This window comes from Heptranchias perlo, chromosome 9, assembly GCF_035084215.1.
Source record: "Heptranchias perlo isolate sHepPer1 chromosome 9, sHepPer1.hap1, whole genome shotgun sequence".
In the NCBI taxonomy this organism is placed as follows: Eukaryota; Metazoa; Chordata; class Chondrichthyes; order Hexanchiformes; family Hexanchidae; genus Heptranchias; species Heptranchias perlo.
In genome coordinates, this window is record NC_090333.1 from 70,877,095 (window position 1) to 70,892,557 (window position 15,463).

The 15,463-nt window shown below is 48.4% G+C and overlaps 1 protein-coding gene across 1 annotated transcript in view; it reads right to left on the reverse strand.

Moving 5' to 3' along the window:
* qsox1 (quiescin Q6 sulfhydryl oxidase 1) overlaps nt 1-15,463 on the reverse strand; it is a 119,693-nt gene that overhangs the window by 72,475 nt on the left and 31,755 nt on the right. The window contains exons 3-4 of the mRNA XM_067990735.1: nt 12,375-12,423; nt 8,214-8,319 (exon numbers count right to left, since the gene is read on the reverse strand). Of these exons, the coding sequence (XP_067846836.1) occupies nt 8,214-8,319; nt 12,375-12,423 (155 nt within the window). The remainder of the gene's footprint in view (nt 1-8,213; nt 8,320-12,374; nt 12,424-15,463) is intronic.

Below are 15,463 nucleotides of genomic sequence, written 5' to 3' on the forward strand. Positions count from 1 at the left end.
CCCCTGGGTTTTGGTGCCCGTGAGGGCACCTCCACAGACTGCTCCTCCTGCACCGGGGCAGGGGCAGACTCGGCCACCTGGAGAGGAGGCACCATTGCGGGTACTGGTTGAGAGGTGGGCAACGGGTGGGACGTGGGGGCGCCTTGAGAAGCGTCCCCGCTTCCATGTCCCCAGTCACCATCATCCCTCTCGTGGTCTCGGCCCACATCACCCCTTCCACCCTGCTGGACGGCAGTTTGGATGGCATGTGTGAGGCCTTGCAAGGCCACCCCTAGTGTATCCATCAGCCTGTTGATGGCGGCGGAATGTTGCTCACCCTGAATCCGTACAGACGTTGTCAGGGCCTGCAAGGACTCGATCTGGAGCTGTGCGTGACGCTCGAGGGAGGCCAGCCTGTCCTCCACCGCAGACAGTCCCGCACCTACCCGCGACACTGTGTCGCCGGTACCCTCCTGTGCCTGCGCCACCAATGCCCGCATGCAGGAGTTGGACTCCTCCATCGCCTGCGCTATTGTGGACAATGCGCGCGGCACCTCTCCCAGTACCTCAGCAATTAGCTGGTGCCCCTCGACGACTCTCCTTTTCACTGGTGACCCCCTGGGTTCAGCATCTGGGTCCGGCTGAGCAGAGCCTGGAGATGAGTGCTCCCTCCGTCGCGGACCCTCCGCGGCTGCCCCTGCCACCAGGGTCTGCTCATGCTCACTCGTGCGCGGTGACTCACCGAGTGCTACCCCAACTAGTTGGCGAGGGGGACCCACCGAGGTGCGTGTCTCTGCGCTGGTGGATGGTTGGCTCTGATGTGATGATGCACCCTCAGAGACCGCCATGTCCTCTGAGGAATCGCCCTCCTCGATCGCTTCACACACAGACGGACCTGCAAGAGAACAGAGGGCACTTTGAGGCATGTGGACCAACTTGACAGTGCGCCTGATGGCAGGTGATGATACGGTCACTCGCGATCATGGGTGTTGAGTGTCAGCTTTCCCTTACCGGCTATTTCGGCAGCGACACACTTGCCATCAGCCACCGACAGGCAATGTCACGTGCGGGCGAGGTCGAGCGCCTCCACCTCGGCGTCGGTGAGCTCCACCACTTGCGGCGGGCCACCTCCGGTGCGTGCCCTTTCGCGATTGTTCTTGCTCCTCTTCTCCTGTGAAGGCAAAACACAGATGTGTGAGTGGGTGCGTATTGCATCGTGAGACGCATCGAGCATCGGTGTGGTTGGGTTGAGCGTGGCGCAGATGGATGGGAGGATGCGTGTGCCACGTGCCCATCCCATTGCATGGGGATTGAGGTGTGTGGTAGTGTTCGGGTGGGGTCAGGGACGGTGGGTACTTGCGTGCACGGCGAGGATGGTGAATGAGTGGCTGTGAGGATTGCTGATGGAGCGCAGTGGTGGCTGTGCAGGAGGGGTTGTGATCTGTTTGGCGTGATGGTGGGGACGGGCTGTGGGAGGGTGCGTTGGTGTACTCACCTTGCCAGACCTAGTCAGGTCATTGAAGCGCTTGCGGCACTGCTCCCAAGTCCTTGGGGTGTTGCCCCTGCTGCTGACCTCTGCCGCCACCTCTGCCCATGCCTTCCTGGTGGCGGCGGCAGGGAACTTGCGTCCATCTTCTGGGAAGAGCGTGTCCCTCCTCCTCCTCACGCCCTCCAGCATCAGCTGCAGCGCTAGGTCGGAAAAACGGGGCGCAGCCTTTCCCCTTGGCTGAGCCATCGTCAGAAACCTAATGATTGCAGCAGGAGGGGCTTTGGGAGACTGCCCCTTTAAGTGGAGCTCCTACATCGCGTCGACGGCACTGCGCATGCGCAGCTGGCCGGCACGCAGCTGGGGAGCGGAGAACCCGGAAGCAGGGCTTAATCGGTCCAATTATCCCGCGATCGCGTGGGGGACGCACGCGATTAGCCGTCCGCGTTTTCCACGCTCCCGGAGGACCACCCGCTGGGAACCCGCAGGCCTGCTAAATTCAAGCCCATAGTCTCTGAATCAATAACCCCTTGTGATAAAAAGCTGAAAGTTCCAATTTGTGAAAAAATGTCTTCTGACTTGCCCTTTTGTTGTTCTTCTGGTGATAATCCTGAATTTATGCAGCACAGAGGGAGTGCTGCACTGTTGGAGATTCTGTCTTTTCAGATGAGATGTTAAACTTACATCTGTCTGTTCAGGTGGATGTAAAGAACCCATGGCATTATTTGAAGGGCAGGGGAGATCACCCGATGTGCTCGTCAACAATTCTTCCCTCAAATAACAGCAACAAATACAGATTAACCGCTCAGTTAACTGCAGCTCGTTTGCTGCATGTGGGACCTTGCTCTGTGCAAACTGACTGCCATGTTTGCCTCCATAACAGCAGTGACTGCTTTTGAAAAAAAATAATGAATTGTGAAGTGTTCTGGGACATTCTGAGGACACAAAAGGCGCTATACAAATGCAAGTTCTTTCTTTGCCGCACCCCTTAATTTAGTATCAGCACATTATTTCTCCTGAGCCTATATCCAAATCATTTTTATAAATAGAAAACAAAAAGGAGGCTCAGCACAGATCCCTGAGGGACAGCACTATCCCTGCCCAAATCACATTCCATTTACCTCTACTTTCTGCCCCCGCAACCAACTTTCCATCTTATTGACCACATCCCCTTGAGTATCACATGCCTTTATTTTTGCAATAGCATAACTGCAGTTCGCCAAACAAGGTGTCTACATACCTACAGTTGCAAATGGGAGGTCCTGAAATCAAACCAAATCTGACAGCCTTTTGCCATGCTGATGTTCTGAGTTCCGGTGAGCACTAGAACGGGGCTTAGTGTCCCCACTCTATGGGGAGTGGGGGCGGGCATTAAAAAAAAATGCCCCGTGGCTTCCAGTCCCGATTGCTACACACTGACCTTCTGCTGGATGTGCATGTGTGGATGGGCAGTATGAAGCATGACTGCACAACGCCCTGCAGATCCAGGCCAGACTCACATCGTAAGTAATGGTCACTTGGGCAAGGGATGAAGGGTTCAGGAGAGAAGGGGGAAAGAAAATAAAATCACATCTGAATATATCAATGGCGGGGGGGGGGAAATCCCTGACTCTTTCACCAGGGTCACCTTATTAAGGCGTGAAGGGACTTTTAGTTGAGAATGAGAGACTCCTGCTCTAAAGACTGGCTGTACGGGTTGGTGAATCATAGCCGGTCTTCCCCCAATGCTGGCTACTGGAAGGAATGGAGGATAGAGCGGGAGGAATGGGAGGGGACGGGGGAAATGCTCCCTCCCTTTGTGAGTGGCGGGGGATAGAATGCTTTCGTCTGGCTCCTCACTGTGGCATGGCTGAGATTGAGAGAAATGTTGGGGGTTTCGGGGGGGGGACTGTGGGCATGAACCCACACTCCCATCACTTGGCCATGCAGCTCACCGATATCCCAACAAACTGCGTCCCTGTGACGGCAAGTGGGCTTTAACTTCAGTGCTGAACGCATTCGATACAAAAAGATCTGTTAGGGAGAAAACAATGAAAGATGCTTCCTCTTAACAAATTGCAGGTCATAAGCCTGCTCTGATCTACAGGACCTCTACTAAAAGCCTTCACTTGTTCACACTGTGGTGAGTGATGACTTAACCCTTGCAGCACTGAAGCAAACCAGATCTACTATCACATTGGAGGAGATAAAAATAACCTAAAACAGCAATGCTAAATAATATGAATTGAGTTATCGACAGTCGATCAGAACTGCACCTTCGTAATGTGAGAATGGAACATCGAACAGTTGAAGCTCTTTTGTTCATCTTCCTGAATATGTCAGAATTATCATGGGGTAAAGCCTCGAGTGAGATGCTGCCACCCTGCAGAGCCCTCTTAATGCTCACCCTCCCACCTTCCCCACTCACACCCTCACCCCCCCACCCTCCCTCCCCAAGCTCACCCTCCCCTACCTTCAACCCCCAAGCTCAGCCCTACCGCCCCACGTTGACCACCTTCTCCCACTCACACCCTCACCCCCCCACCCTCCCTCCCCAAGCTCACCCTCCCCTACCTTCAACCCCCACGCTCAGCCCTACTGCCCCACATTGACCCCCTTCCCCCACTCACACCCTCACACTCCCCCCTCCTCCCCACGCTCACCCACCCTCCCCACGCTCATCCCTCCCTCCTCAAATTCACCCCTCCCCTCCATGCTCCCCCTCCCATGCTCACCCCTCCTCCACCCCCTCCCCCCACCATGCTCACCCCCTTCCCCACCAATGCTCTCCCCTCCCCCCTTTCCCCTCAGATGCTGCCTGACCTGCTGAGTGTTTCCAGCATTTTATCCTTTTATTGCAAAATTTAGGGACTCTGAATTATCTGTTATTTTGTCATTTTCCGCTGTCCAACTGCACTATGGAGATTAGTCGTATGATATAGCACTGGAGGCGGTACAGTATTTAAAATATATATGACAAGTCTTTCAACAACAACACAGTTATATAGCACCTTTAATGTAGTAAAACGTCCCAAGGTGCTTCACAGGAGTGTAATCAAACAGAAATTGACACTGAGCCAAAGCAGGAGACATTAGGACAGGTGACCAAACGCTTGGTCAAAGAGGTTGGAGGGTCTCAGAGGAGAGAGAGGTGGAGAGATTTAGGGAGGCAATTTCAGAGCGTAGGGCTTGGACGGCTGAAAGCTCGGCCGCCAATGGTAGGGTGAAGGAAGCGGGGGATGGAAAGAGGCCAGAGTTGGAGGAACACAGAGTTCTCGAAGGGTTATAGGGCTGGAGGAAGTTACAGAGATAGGGAGTGGTGAGCCCATGGATTTCAGATTTCTTTCTCTGCCCACAGGGTCGCGGCATGTACCTGCCTTTCACTACCAAGAGGGATTTTCTTCCTTTATTATCCCTCACCTTCTCCTCTTGTCCATGCCCCAGGCAGCAGTCTTACAGGGCTATGCCTCGCTGCTACAATAAACTCCCAATAAACTCACTCCCAACAAGCAGTTCTGTTGAGACAGAAAAAGACTACGAGGTGGATTTTTATCTTGGCGCCTGATGTAAAATTGGCGTTACGGATTGGCCGCCTGATTTCCAATTCCATCGATATCAAGTTGAAAATCTACCCTCATGTGAAAATCCTCAATGTGACCAGGTACAGAGGGCACTCAGAAAGAGACACTACACAGAACAGGTAACCTGTGGTGCGGTGTGCTATGAGATTGAATGAGCTGAGCATTCTGAGCATGGGTCACTGGACAACAATCGTGCTTGGATCAGGAACCCTGTGTAATCAGGAGTGCGTGGGACGTAGATGCGGCACAATGGAAATAGTTGCTTGGATCAGCGGGCACCAAGTGAGGTGAGGTACAAGTCAGTTTGCCTGTCTCTTACAAACTGAGATTTCCAGCTGGTTCCCACCTTCCCTGCGATTCCTCACTTAGATGGAAATGCCACGGCCGAGGCCATCACTCCAACACCTGACTCCACTGCATCCAAGTTTTCTGGTTAGTGCCAAACAAAAGCTTCATTTCAAGGGCAGGCACCAGGCACCCTCTAAATCAGCTCAATCTCTATAATCACTAACTCTCACTAATGGGATCCTCAAAATGAAGAACTGCTAAATATTATCCCACTCAAGTATTCAAAGGGGTGCTTTTTTATTTGTTTTTGGGACTTGGGTGATGCTGGCAACGCCAGCATTTGTTGCCCATCCCTAGTTGCCCTGACAAGGTGGTAGTGGGCTTTCTCCTCGAGATGATGCAGTCTTTGTGGTGAAGATACTCCCACAAGCGGGTAAGAAGCTGTTAAGTAGGGAATTCCAGGATTTTGACCTAGCAATGATAAAGGAACGGCAATATAAGTTATCATCAGGATGGTGTGTGACAGAGCAAAATTTGTAGGTGACGGTGTTCCCACGACGTTGCTGTTCTCGTCCTTCTGGGTGGTGGAGGTCACAGGGCAGAGAAGGGCAGTCAAATTAACCTTGGTAAGATGGTGCAAACAGGACACACTGTAATCATGGAGGGGGTGGATGGTGAGTCCAGTGCGAGGGGCCTCGATCAAGTGAACTGCTCTGTGCTGGATGGTGTTGAGGTTCTGGAGTTTTGTTGCAGCTACAACTATCCAGGCAAGCGTTGAGTATTCCATCACACTACTGGCTTGAGCCTCGTAGATGGTGGAGAGGCTTGAAGGGGTCAGGAGGTACGTCACTTATCGCGAAGTAGCCAGCCTCTTGTGGCCACAGTGTTGATATGGCTGGTTCAGTTAAGCCTATGGTCAATGCTGATTCCCAGGATGTTGAGGGTAGGAGACTCGGTGCCGTTTGAAGTGAGTATGGTGGAGTCTGGAAATGCGTTCATTGTATTATGACTAAAAAGTATCAGAAATATGAAAAGTGAGCTAGTTGGGGGCAGTGTAGAGGGTTTAGCACATTGTCCTTCCTGAATTCAGGCAGAGGCTCAGGGTGGGATGAAAGACCCCCCTATCTCTCCCAGCCGTTAGGTTCCTATATGTAACAAATTCAGAGCCAGTTTCAGCCTGTTTCCTGATGGATAGGAGCCCACAGTAGAAAGCTGCCTATAATCCAGCACTAACAGCCGGTCTCACTCATTGGGGGTCACGAGGATGACTGGTTTGGGAAGTGTCACTCTGGTGCTCATCCGACACTGAGATTAAGGAGGGTTGTTGGGACAAACTAGAGGGTTTTACCCTGCACCTGACTGAAATGCTCGATCCTGGCACTCGTTGTATGTGGAGTGTGTTCCATCCACCTGCACCTGAATGAGCTAGTTTTTTCTTCTCCAAACAGTATTCAGTCATTCGACTTGCTGAAATGTCTTACGAGAAAATTCACAAGTACAATATGAGAGTATTGGTTATATTCTCGTAAGAAATGCAAATGAGCCTGTAGCTTCTGTCATTACAACAAAATCCAGAGTGAGATCAGGCCATTTGACCCATCAAGTCTGTTCAACGTCATTCCGAATACTCTGGCACCACATTGCCCCTATGTAACCTACCTTGGAAGGTTTTTCCTTGACGTACAAGTCAGAAATGATCTCAACTTTAAAAAAAAATACATAGAAAAGCGATTGTACTGTGAAGGAATTTGGGGACCTACTTTTAATAATCATTTGAAGACCTTTTACAACAAACTTTTAACATTTTTAAATAATCATTTGAAAATACTTTGCCGTAAGCAAAATGCTGAAAACACCAGTCAGCTAAATCATGGATGATTGATTTCAGCAAGGGAACGTGCCTTTGACAAGTAACTAATAAACCCTACACAATGGGACACAAATAAGCATATGATGAAGATAGCAGATATGGTCAAGAGGGCCCACCTTACAGCATTCCTTGCTAACCCTACACAACGGGACAGAAATAAGCAAAAAGCTGAAAACAGCAACTCGCTCAAGGGCACCTACCTCTAACCAGTTCTTGAAATAACTCTTTACAATGAACATAGGCTGAAGAAAAACAGTGGCCAGCTAAAATGTAACTAGTTTTGATTAATATTAATAAGTAAGAATTGAAACCATGTTAATCAACAAGAGCCTTGTCAACAAGAATGCTCACAGCCAAGATGAAGTAATCGGAAAAAATGGTATAAATTCTGAGAGCTCAGCTCAAGTTTTTTAGATTCGCTTAGAAGGGCTGAAGAGTCTCTCGACTATCAAAGTGACTCTATGTTCTTCTACTACTCAGAGATTTAAGGTAAAAGCTACCTTGATAATTGATGGATATCCTGTCTAAGTGCTTTTAAGAATTATAATTTTTATCTTTTTAAGAAACTGTTAATGTTGCGATTGACCATTCTCACCAGCTGTAGATTGCAAATTGTTTCATCAACAAACCTTTTATATTGTCTCGCATAGTCTTCTGTATCACTAACTCGTGAACCCCACCTCTGTACACTCTTTTGGTGAAGAGGTACATTACTGAGGAGAAACCCCTGGACCCTCACAATATTCAGGATATTACAATCTGGCTGGAACTTGCTAAAAACGCTATCTGGAGGACGGTAATATTCTCGGATGATCCCTTTCCCTTGGGGAGAGATAGACCAGACCTTCAGACCCAGTCGGTGTCTTGAGGATTTGGCTACCTCGACCTTAGGTTGAGAGTAAACGCCTGAGAAGTACACCTGATCTGGGATAGTCCCAAAGGGGCTTGGATTGTAAAATCACCACAGTGCATCTTATGCAAGAATGACCTAGAAATGAGCCCATGTGAGTTCAATCCAATGTGTGCTTACCTGGTTGGTTCCAATGGGGGACAGGCTGGGGGCCATACGTTCTCTCCATGTTGCTCTAGGTAGTCAATGATGTCATGGCGTAGAGCTGACACGTTGGTGCCAGCATCTGTAGGGAGTCAAGCAGACTGGATTCAGCAAAGAGAGATATGAAATATCCCAGTTATTAATGTGGAATATGTAGTGCAGTGTGATGAAGGGTCTCTGCACAGCTCTAATGGCTGCCCTCAGCAAGTGGGAGACATCCACTTTCAAACTGGTCTCTCTTTCACAGACAAAATAACGGTTTAAAAAAAAAATTAAATAAATGGTGCCAAGGATCGACATGGGAGGAGCTTCCTATGTCTTAAAGCAGAAGCTGTCTGCAGCCTCCATTTAATATTTAAACAGGAACTTCCTTTATTCTTTCCCTTCATGTTGGATGTGGTTGATTCAGGCAGAATGAGATGCCAAGTCCACTAAAGCCGCAGCTATAAAAGGGGTGGAACGGTACCGGCACGGCTCGGTGTGTGTGCGTGTGCCAGGGCAGGAAACCTTCCAGCTGATCCCCAGCTGCACCCTGCGTCAATCCACAGAACCCTGGTGGAGTGAAGCCTCCGCTTGTAGGACACAGCAGGGTCCGTTTTGGCTCCACATTCAGCTGACCCTGCATTCCGTTGGTGCAAACTACTGATGTGTGGCTGTGGTAAACCTGACAGGTTTTATACTTTAATGAGTTCAATCCCCTCTCCGTGAATATGGAATTCTAAAAGCTCTCAACTCACACACACTCCACGTTAAGAGTCAGGGATCAGGAATCCAGAACTTAGACTAATTATTAACACATGACCCTATAAAAGGATTCTGACTTCTAAACCAAAGCAAGCTATAAACTTAATCCTCTCACTCACAAAACAGGCAAATTCCCTTTAGGCCTATGTTCGAGCCCCATCCTGTGCTGGGCTCGCTTTCAGCCCTCAAGCGTTCCTGGGCTGGAAACGGGGTGGGGAAGGAAGGAAAGAAAGACCTGCGGTTTCCACTCCTGATCAGTATCCAGTGACCTCTGCTATAAAGGGTCTGTATGTGCGGGCAAGAGGGCACCAGGTGACTGCACGATCCTCTCCCTGGCCAATTGGCCTGACAATCCAATCATGCGTGAAGATCTGGCACTTTGCAAGATCTACTGGAGAAGGGCTGGGGCACCTGGGGCCACAAGGAGTCAACACCTTCAGGAAAGAGGAGAACTGATCTTCCCCATCTCTTTCATTTTTCTCCCGAATTCCCTCCATTGATTTTCTCCCCTCCTCAAGATACTGCTGGGATACGGTTCTGTAGGTGCAAGTCCCCCCCCGCATCCTTGTATCTCACCCCAAGTGGCAAGCTCTACAACCATGTGGAGCATCATAGCCATCCTCAATACTGCCCTTGCTCGACACACATGCATCCATTTCCAGCAGAGGTCATTGCATAGCAAGCAGGAGCAAGAAGCCTGGCCATGGCCACTTGGGTAAGCCCCAAGCAATACAGTAGCTAAGGTCAGTTAACTCAGCAAACAGAGGATCTAATGCTCCGTATGATCGAGCTACTCATTGGTAAACTATCGGGGGAGCCAGAACACCAGCATTTTAACATATTTTACTATATTCTCCAAATTAGTATATTCTTCCGAGCCAATAACATTGTGCCAACGATATCATGATTCAATATCACACACTAAAGAGCCACATGGTTTACAGATCACGTCTCTCGCAAATCTAATCTAACCAACAGCTCCACCTCTTTCTTTTGATGGTTCAACTCTTAATCCCTCTTCCTTGGCACTCTTGGCTGCACTCGACTCTCTGGAATACCCAGGTTCAGTCAAGATTTGAATAATGCCCCAATTACCTGGGGAAGCTTCCAGCCCTTCTCTCTCATTTTTGAACAGATTGCAGGAAAAAGCTGGTCATCTGGTGGCCGATTCCTTTCTCACCTCTACTCCCCAAACTCTCCGTCACAGCCCCTTTTTTTCTTTCGCTATCTTTCGACAGGACGTTGGTCATTGTGGCTCTGAACTTTCCTCTCCTGCTCCTTCTAAGCTCTACAAAAGCTACATTAGTCGCTCTTCCTCGCTGTATTTGATCCAAGATTCATCACACACAGGTTCCTTCTTTAACTCACTCTTTCTCAGAACTCGAAACTATGGATTCCTCCTTCAATTTTTCCTCTTCTACAACCCTCAGGCTTTTAAAAGCTAAGCTTGCCATCTCTAGTCACTCCTTCCTGATTTGGGAAGAACAAATAAATTTGCATTTATATAACACTTTTCACAGCCTCAGGATGTCACAAAGTGCTTCACAGCCAATGAAGTACTTTTGAAGTGTAGTCACTGTTGTAATGTAGGAAACACGGCAGCCAATTTGCGCACAGCAAGGTCCCAGGTAAGTGATTAGATAATCTGGTTTAGTTTGACATTGGTTGAGGGATAAATGTGGGCCAGGATACCAGGAGAACTCCCTTACTCTTCTTTGAATAGTGCTATGGAATCTTTTACGTCCACCTGAGAGGGCAGCGCTCCCTCAGTACTGCACTGAAGTGTCAGCTTAGATTTTGTGCTCAAGTCTCTGGAGTGGGATTTGAACCCACGACCTTTGAACTCGGAAGCGAGAATGTTCTAAAACATCCTTCAATCTTTCCTCCTTTCTACAATATTTGGGCTTTCAAAAGCCAAGCTTGTCATCAATAGTTACCAATTCCTGATTCAGCCCCTCGAACCTATTCTGCCATTCAATTAGATCATGGCGGATCTGATTCTTAACTCCATCTACCCACCTTTGTTCCATAACCCTTAATACCCTTGTCTAAAAAGAAATCGATCAATCTCAGTTTTGAAATTTTCAAATGACCTAATCTCAACAATTTTACGGGGGAAGAGAGTTCCAGATTTCCTCTACGCTTTGCGTGATGAAGTGCTTCCTGGCATCACCCCTGAATGGCCTAGCTCTAATTTTGAGGTTATGCCCCCTTGTTGTAGACTCCCTCATATACAGCCTTCAGCCCTATATTCCACAGCATTAATTACCTGGAACCTCGGGGACGACGTCTAAACCGTCAACAATATTTATCTCTTCGGCATCAGCAATGAGACATCTCAAACCTGACCAGGTTTCTGCCATTTCTCCGGGGTGTCCACCGATCTTCTGTCCAAGTTATGGTGGGAAATTGGGAGAATCCCTCCCCCTCCACAGAAAGTCTATCCCTGAATCTACAGGCTTCAGTTTCTTGCTCCAATTTTTGATTGGCTGCAGTAAAGATTCCCCGAAATGTCTAGGATAGGGGGGTGGCCAAATGGCATCTAACTTCTCGGCCTTCTTCCCATGCTCTTGTTGGAGCTTGAATAACTCACGTGAGGGGTGTATGGGTGTGATGATGATCGCTTCGGCTGCACCGTGTCTGGACGGGACAAACTGAATGGACTTTGTCCATCTCTTTTGTCTGCTCCGGTGTCTGTTGCCCTCTTGTGAATCCTTTTCCACACCTCTGTTCTGCTTTTGGGGCTGAAATTGTAATGGTCCCACTCCACTGGCACTTGCATCGAAGGATGCTGACGCCATCACAAATGGTGGGGATGGTCCCATTAGCACGTGGGCTGCCCACGCCTGTAAGGGTGCCTCAGAGATGCTATCCTGAAATGTCTGCTAGCACTGAGCCACAACAGTTTGTCCCCGGGACCCTTTCCAGGCCGAATAGAAAACTGCAGTAAAGGATCTTCGGCTCTAACTCTGGCAACATAAGGTAATGCTCGCTTTCCAGGATCGATTACGTTACTTCTGGGGCCCTTGTATGGCGTCAGCGGGACTTGCTCCAGCTCTCAGATGTCAAGAGTTCTGCTGAGGCCATTTAAAGGTGGAAAGGACAGGATTTCTGCAGTAGCCTGGGACCTCCCCCCAACACACCCCCTTGATGCAGTGGAGGGAGGAGAAGGTGTTGGTGTAAAACCTCAATTGGAAAGTGGCCGTGTCCTGTTCCTTGGTACCAAGTTACTGCCACTATCTAGCCCAATTTCTAAGCACAAATGGCAACACTTTGTAGGGTTGCAGTGAAAGATTGAGACTCCCTGAACAGATGTCCAAAGAGTTCGAAGGTGGCGGTAAAGTGCGAAGAAAGGGATGGCTCAAAAAAAGGCGATGATAGAAATATACTAACCATCATAAGGCACTCCCTTGAAGAATGGTTTTGAAAACGCTTTGAAGAACTGAGGGAAAGATAAAATAAAATTTTAATTAAGGCAGCCAATGGAATAGTTCAGAGGTATAGATAGGTTCCAAAAGTCACTGTGACATCTTCCACTCTAAGTTACACCATAGAAACACGAGGAATGTTTTCTGGAGCCCAGCAGTAAACATTACAATATATTTGGAAATTCAGGCCGCATTTCAAAGTCAGCATGACATTCCATTTTAAACATTGGCTCCAGTTACCTTTCACTGCTGGAACTTGAGCCCAAACTACACCAAAGATTAACTCTTTGTAACAGTGCCAGTAATGCAGTCCTGGTATACAAAGTGCCTATACTAGTGACGCAGTCCTGGTATACAAAATGCCTATACTGGTGACGCAGTCCTGGTATACAAAGTGCCTATACTGGTGACGCAGTCCTGGTATATAAAGTGCCTATACTAGTGAGGCAGTCCTGGTATACATAGTGCCTATAATAGTGACGCAGTCCTGGCATACATAGTGCCTATGCTAGTGACGCAGTCCTGGTATACAAAGTGCCTATGCTAGTGACGCAGTCCTGGTATATAAAGTGCCTATACTAGTGCCGCAGTCCTGGTATACAAAGTGCCTATGCTAGTGACGCAGTCCTGGTATACAAAGTGCCTATACTAGTGACGCAGTCCTGGTATACAAAGTGCCTATGCTAGTGACGCAGTCCTGGTATACAAAGTGCCTATACTGGTGACGCAGTCCTGGTATACAAAGTGCCTATACTGGTGCCGCAGTCCTGGTATACAAAGTGCCTATGCTAGTGACGCAGTCCTGGTATACAAAGTGCCTATGCTAGTGACGCAGTCCTGGTATACAAAGTGCCTATGCTAGTGACGCAGTCCTGGTATACAAAGTGCCTATGCTAGTGACGCAGTCCTGGTATACAAAGTGCCTATGCTAGTGACGCAGTCCTGGTATACAAAGTGCCTATGCTAGTGACGCAGTCCTGGTATACAAAGTGCCTATGCTAGTGACGCAGTCCTGGTATATAAAGTGCCTATACTAGTGACGCAGTCTTGGTATACAAAGTGCCTATGCTAGTGACGCAGTCCTGGTATACAAAGTGCCTATGCTAGTGACGCAGTCCTGGTATATAAAGTGCCTATACTAGTGACGCAGTCCTGGTATACAAAGTGCCTATACTGGTGACGCAGTCCTGGTATACATAGTGCCTATACTAGTGACGCAGTCCTGGTATACAAAGTGCCTATGCTAGTGACGCAGTCCTGGTATACAAAGTGCCTATGCTAGTGACGCAGTCCTGGTATACAAAGTGCCTATACTAGTGACGCAGTCCTGGTATACATAGTGCCTATACTAGTGACGCAGTCCTGGTATACAAAGTGCCTATGCTAGTGACGCAGTCCTGGTATACAAAGTGCCTATGCTAGTGACGCAGTCCTGGTAGACAAAGTGCCTATGCTAGTGACGCAGTCCTGGTATATAAAATGCCTATACCAGTGACGCAGTCCTTTTATATAAAGTGCCTATACTGAGTGTGATACTGTACTGACCATTACTGGCCAACAGTAATTGCAGTCCCAGGCCATCAGCTGTGCGACCCTGAGGGCAAGGCATGACTCAGACAGTGAGTGGAGCTCCGTATTCCTAAGATACACGTTTGAAGCCCAGGGTATGGATGGGCAACAAATCCAGTGGAATAAACAGATCTCAATGGGTCAGCTGCCTATAACTGAGAGGAGGAGCAAAGATGTCATGTATATACTAAGCTCGTTATGCTCTGGGAGATATGACACCTGCCCCCCTGCTGATCTTAGTGCCTGTCCTCGCCTCACGTGACATGTTTCATTTGCTGGGTTTTAATCAGTTCTTGGCAGCTGTACGAGAAGTTGGAGGAGTGAGGTAGTCCAAGACTTTCCATCTCTAGAAGGGGTTCGGTGAGGAGGGGGGAGCGACAGATGAGAATTAGTCAGGTCAGCCCAGCCCAAAGATCCAGGCTTCCTGTTGGCTAGTGGCAAAGCAGCAGAGGTGGCAGCCGATGGAGAGTTGACAGGCCCAGCCATTCCACCCTCCCAATCAATAGAGGAGGGAGGAGGAGAGAAAATAACGAGGTGAAACATTAGGAAGAGGTTGGAAGCACATGACTGAGGAGAGTTATTTCGTGAAATCAGAATATTGTTTTTTAAAAATGGGATAAAACCCAATTAGCTGGTACTGTAATTGGTAACTGTTAGCTGATGTCACTCCGTCCAATTAAGAGGTCCATCAAATTCGAGCTCGCCCCGGTCATCTGAGGTGCCCATTAATTCCCCCTTGCTCCTTCGCTGACAGATTATTCTTGGGTTAAATATTGGCAGAATTCTTGTTTTTCCCAACTCTAACCTGTACTGCCAATTTCTAAATCTGCAAACGCACATTTCACAGATGGTACAAGAGCGGAGAGGCTGAATGAACTGCAGCCAAACTCTAATCCCAGCTCAACAGGGGGCATTTTTGCAGAAGGCATTCAGGATAGTCGTTCACCACTCAGCTGGATTGAAGTAATAAAAGTAATGAGAGAAAATGGCCCACACCCAGAATAATTCCAACCCAGAGCAGAGTTATCAGTGGGGAAAACACAGAAGAGTAACTAAGCATCCTTATGAGGAGACAGGCTGGCAGATTCTGAAGAACAGCCAGCTGAAAGAAATAGAGGCCCTGCAATTCTTCGAAGAATTCTGGGTGGGGATTATTGTTCAAAAGAGACATCAAAATGTGGTATACAAGCTGTGACCGCAGAATTATTTAGGAATGGAGTGGGGGGGGGGGAATAGGGAGACTGTTTTACTTTTGTTATTCAAATAATTCTGCAGCCTATGGCATGTCAAGCAGTTCTCTTGAAAAACTGGCCCATGTTTCATCGAGAGCATTCAAGGATTCGCTGGTGAGGACTGGTGTTGGTGAAGATACCATTTTGGGGGTGCAGTCATGGACGATCATTCATTTATTAACTAATACTCCACAAAGCAAGAATCTAGATAGAACAAGGAAGAGTTAAAAGTGAATGTAAACAGGGAGGAGCT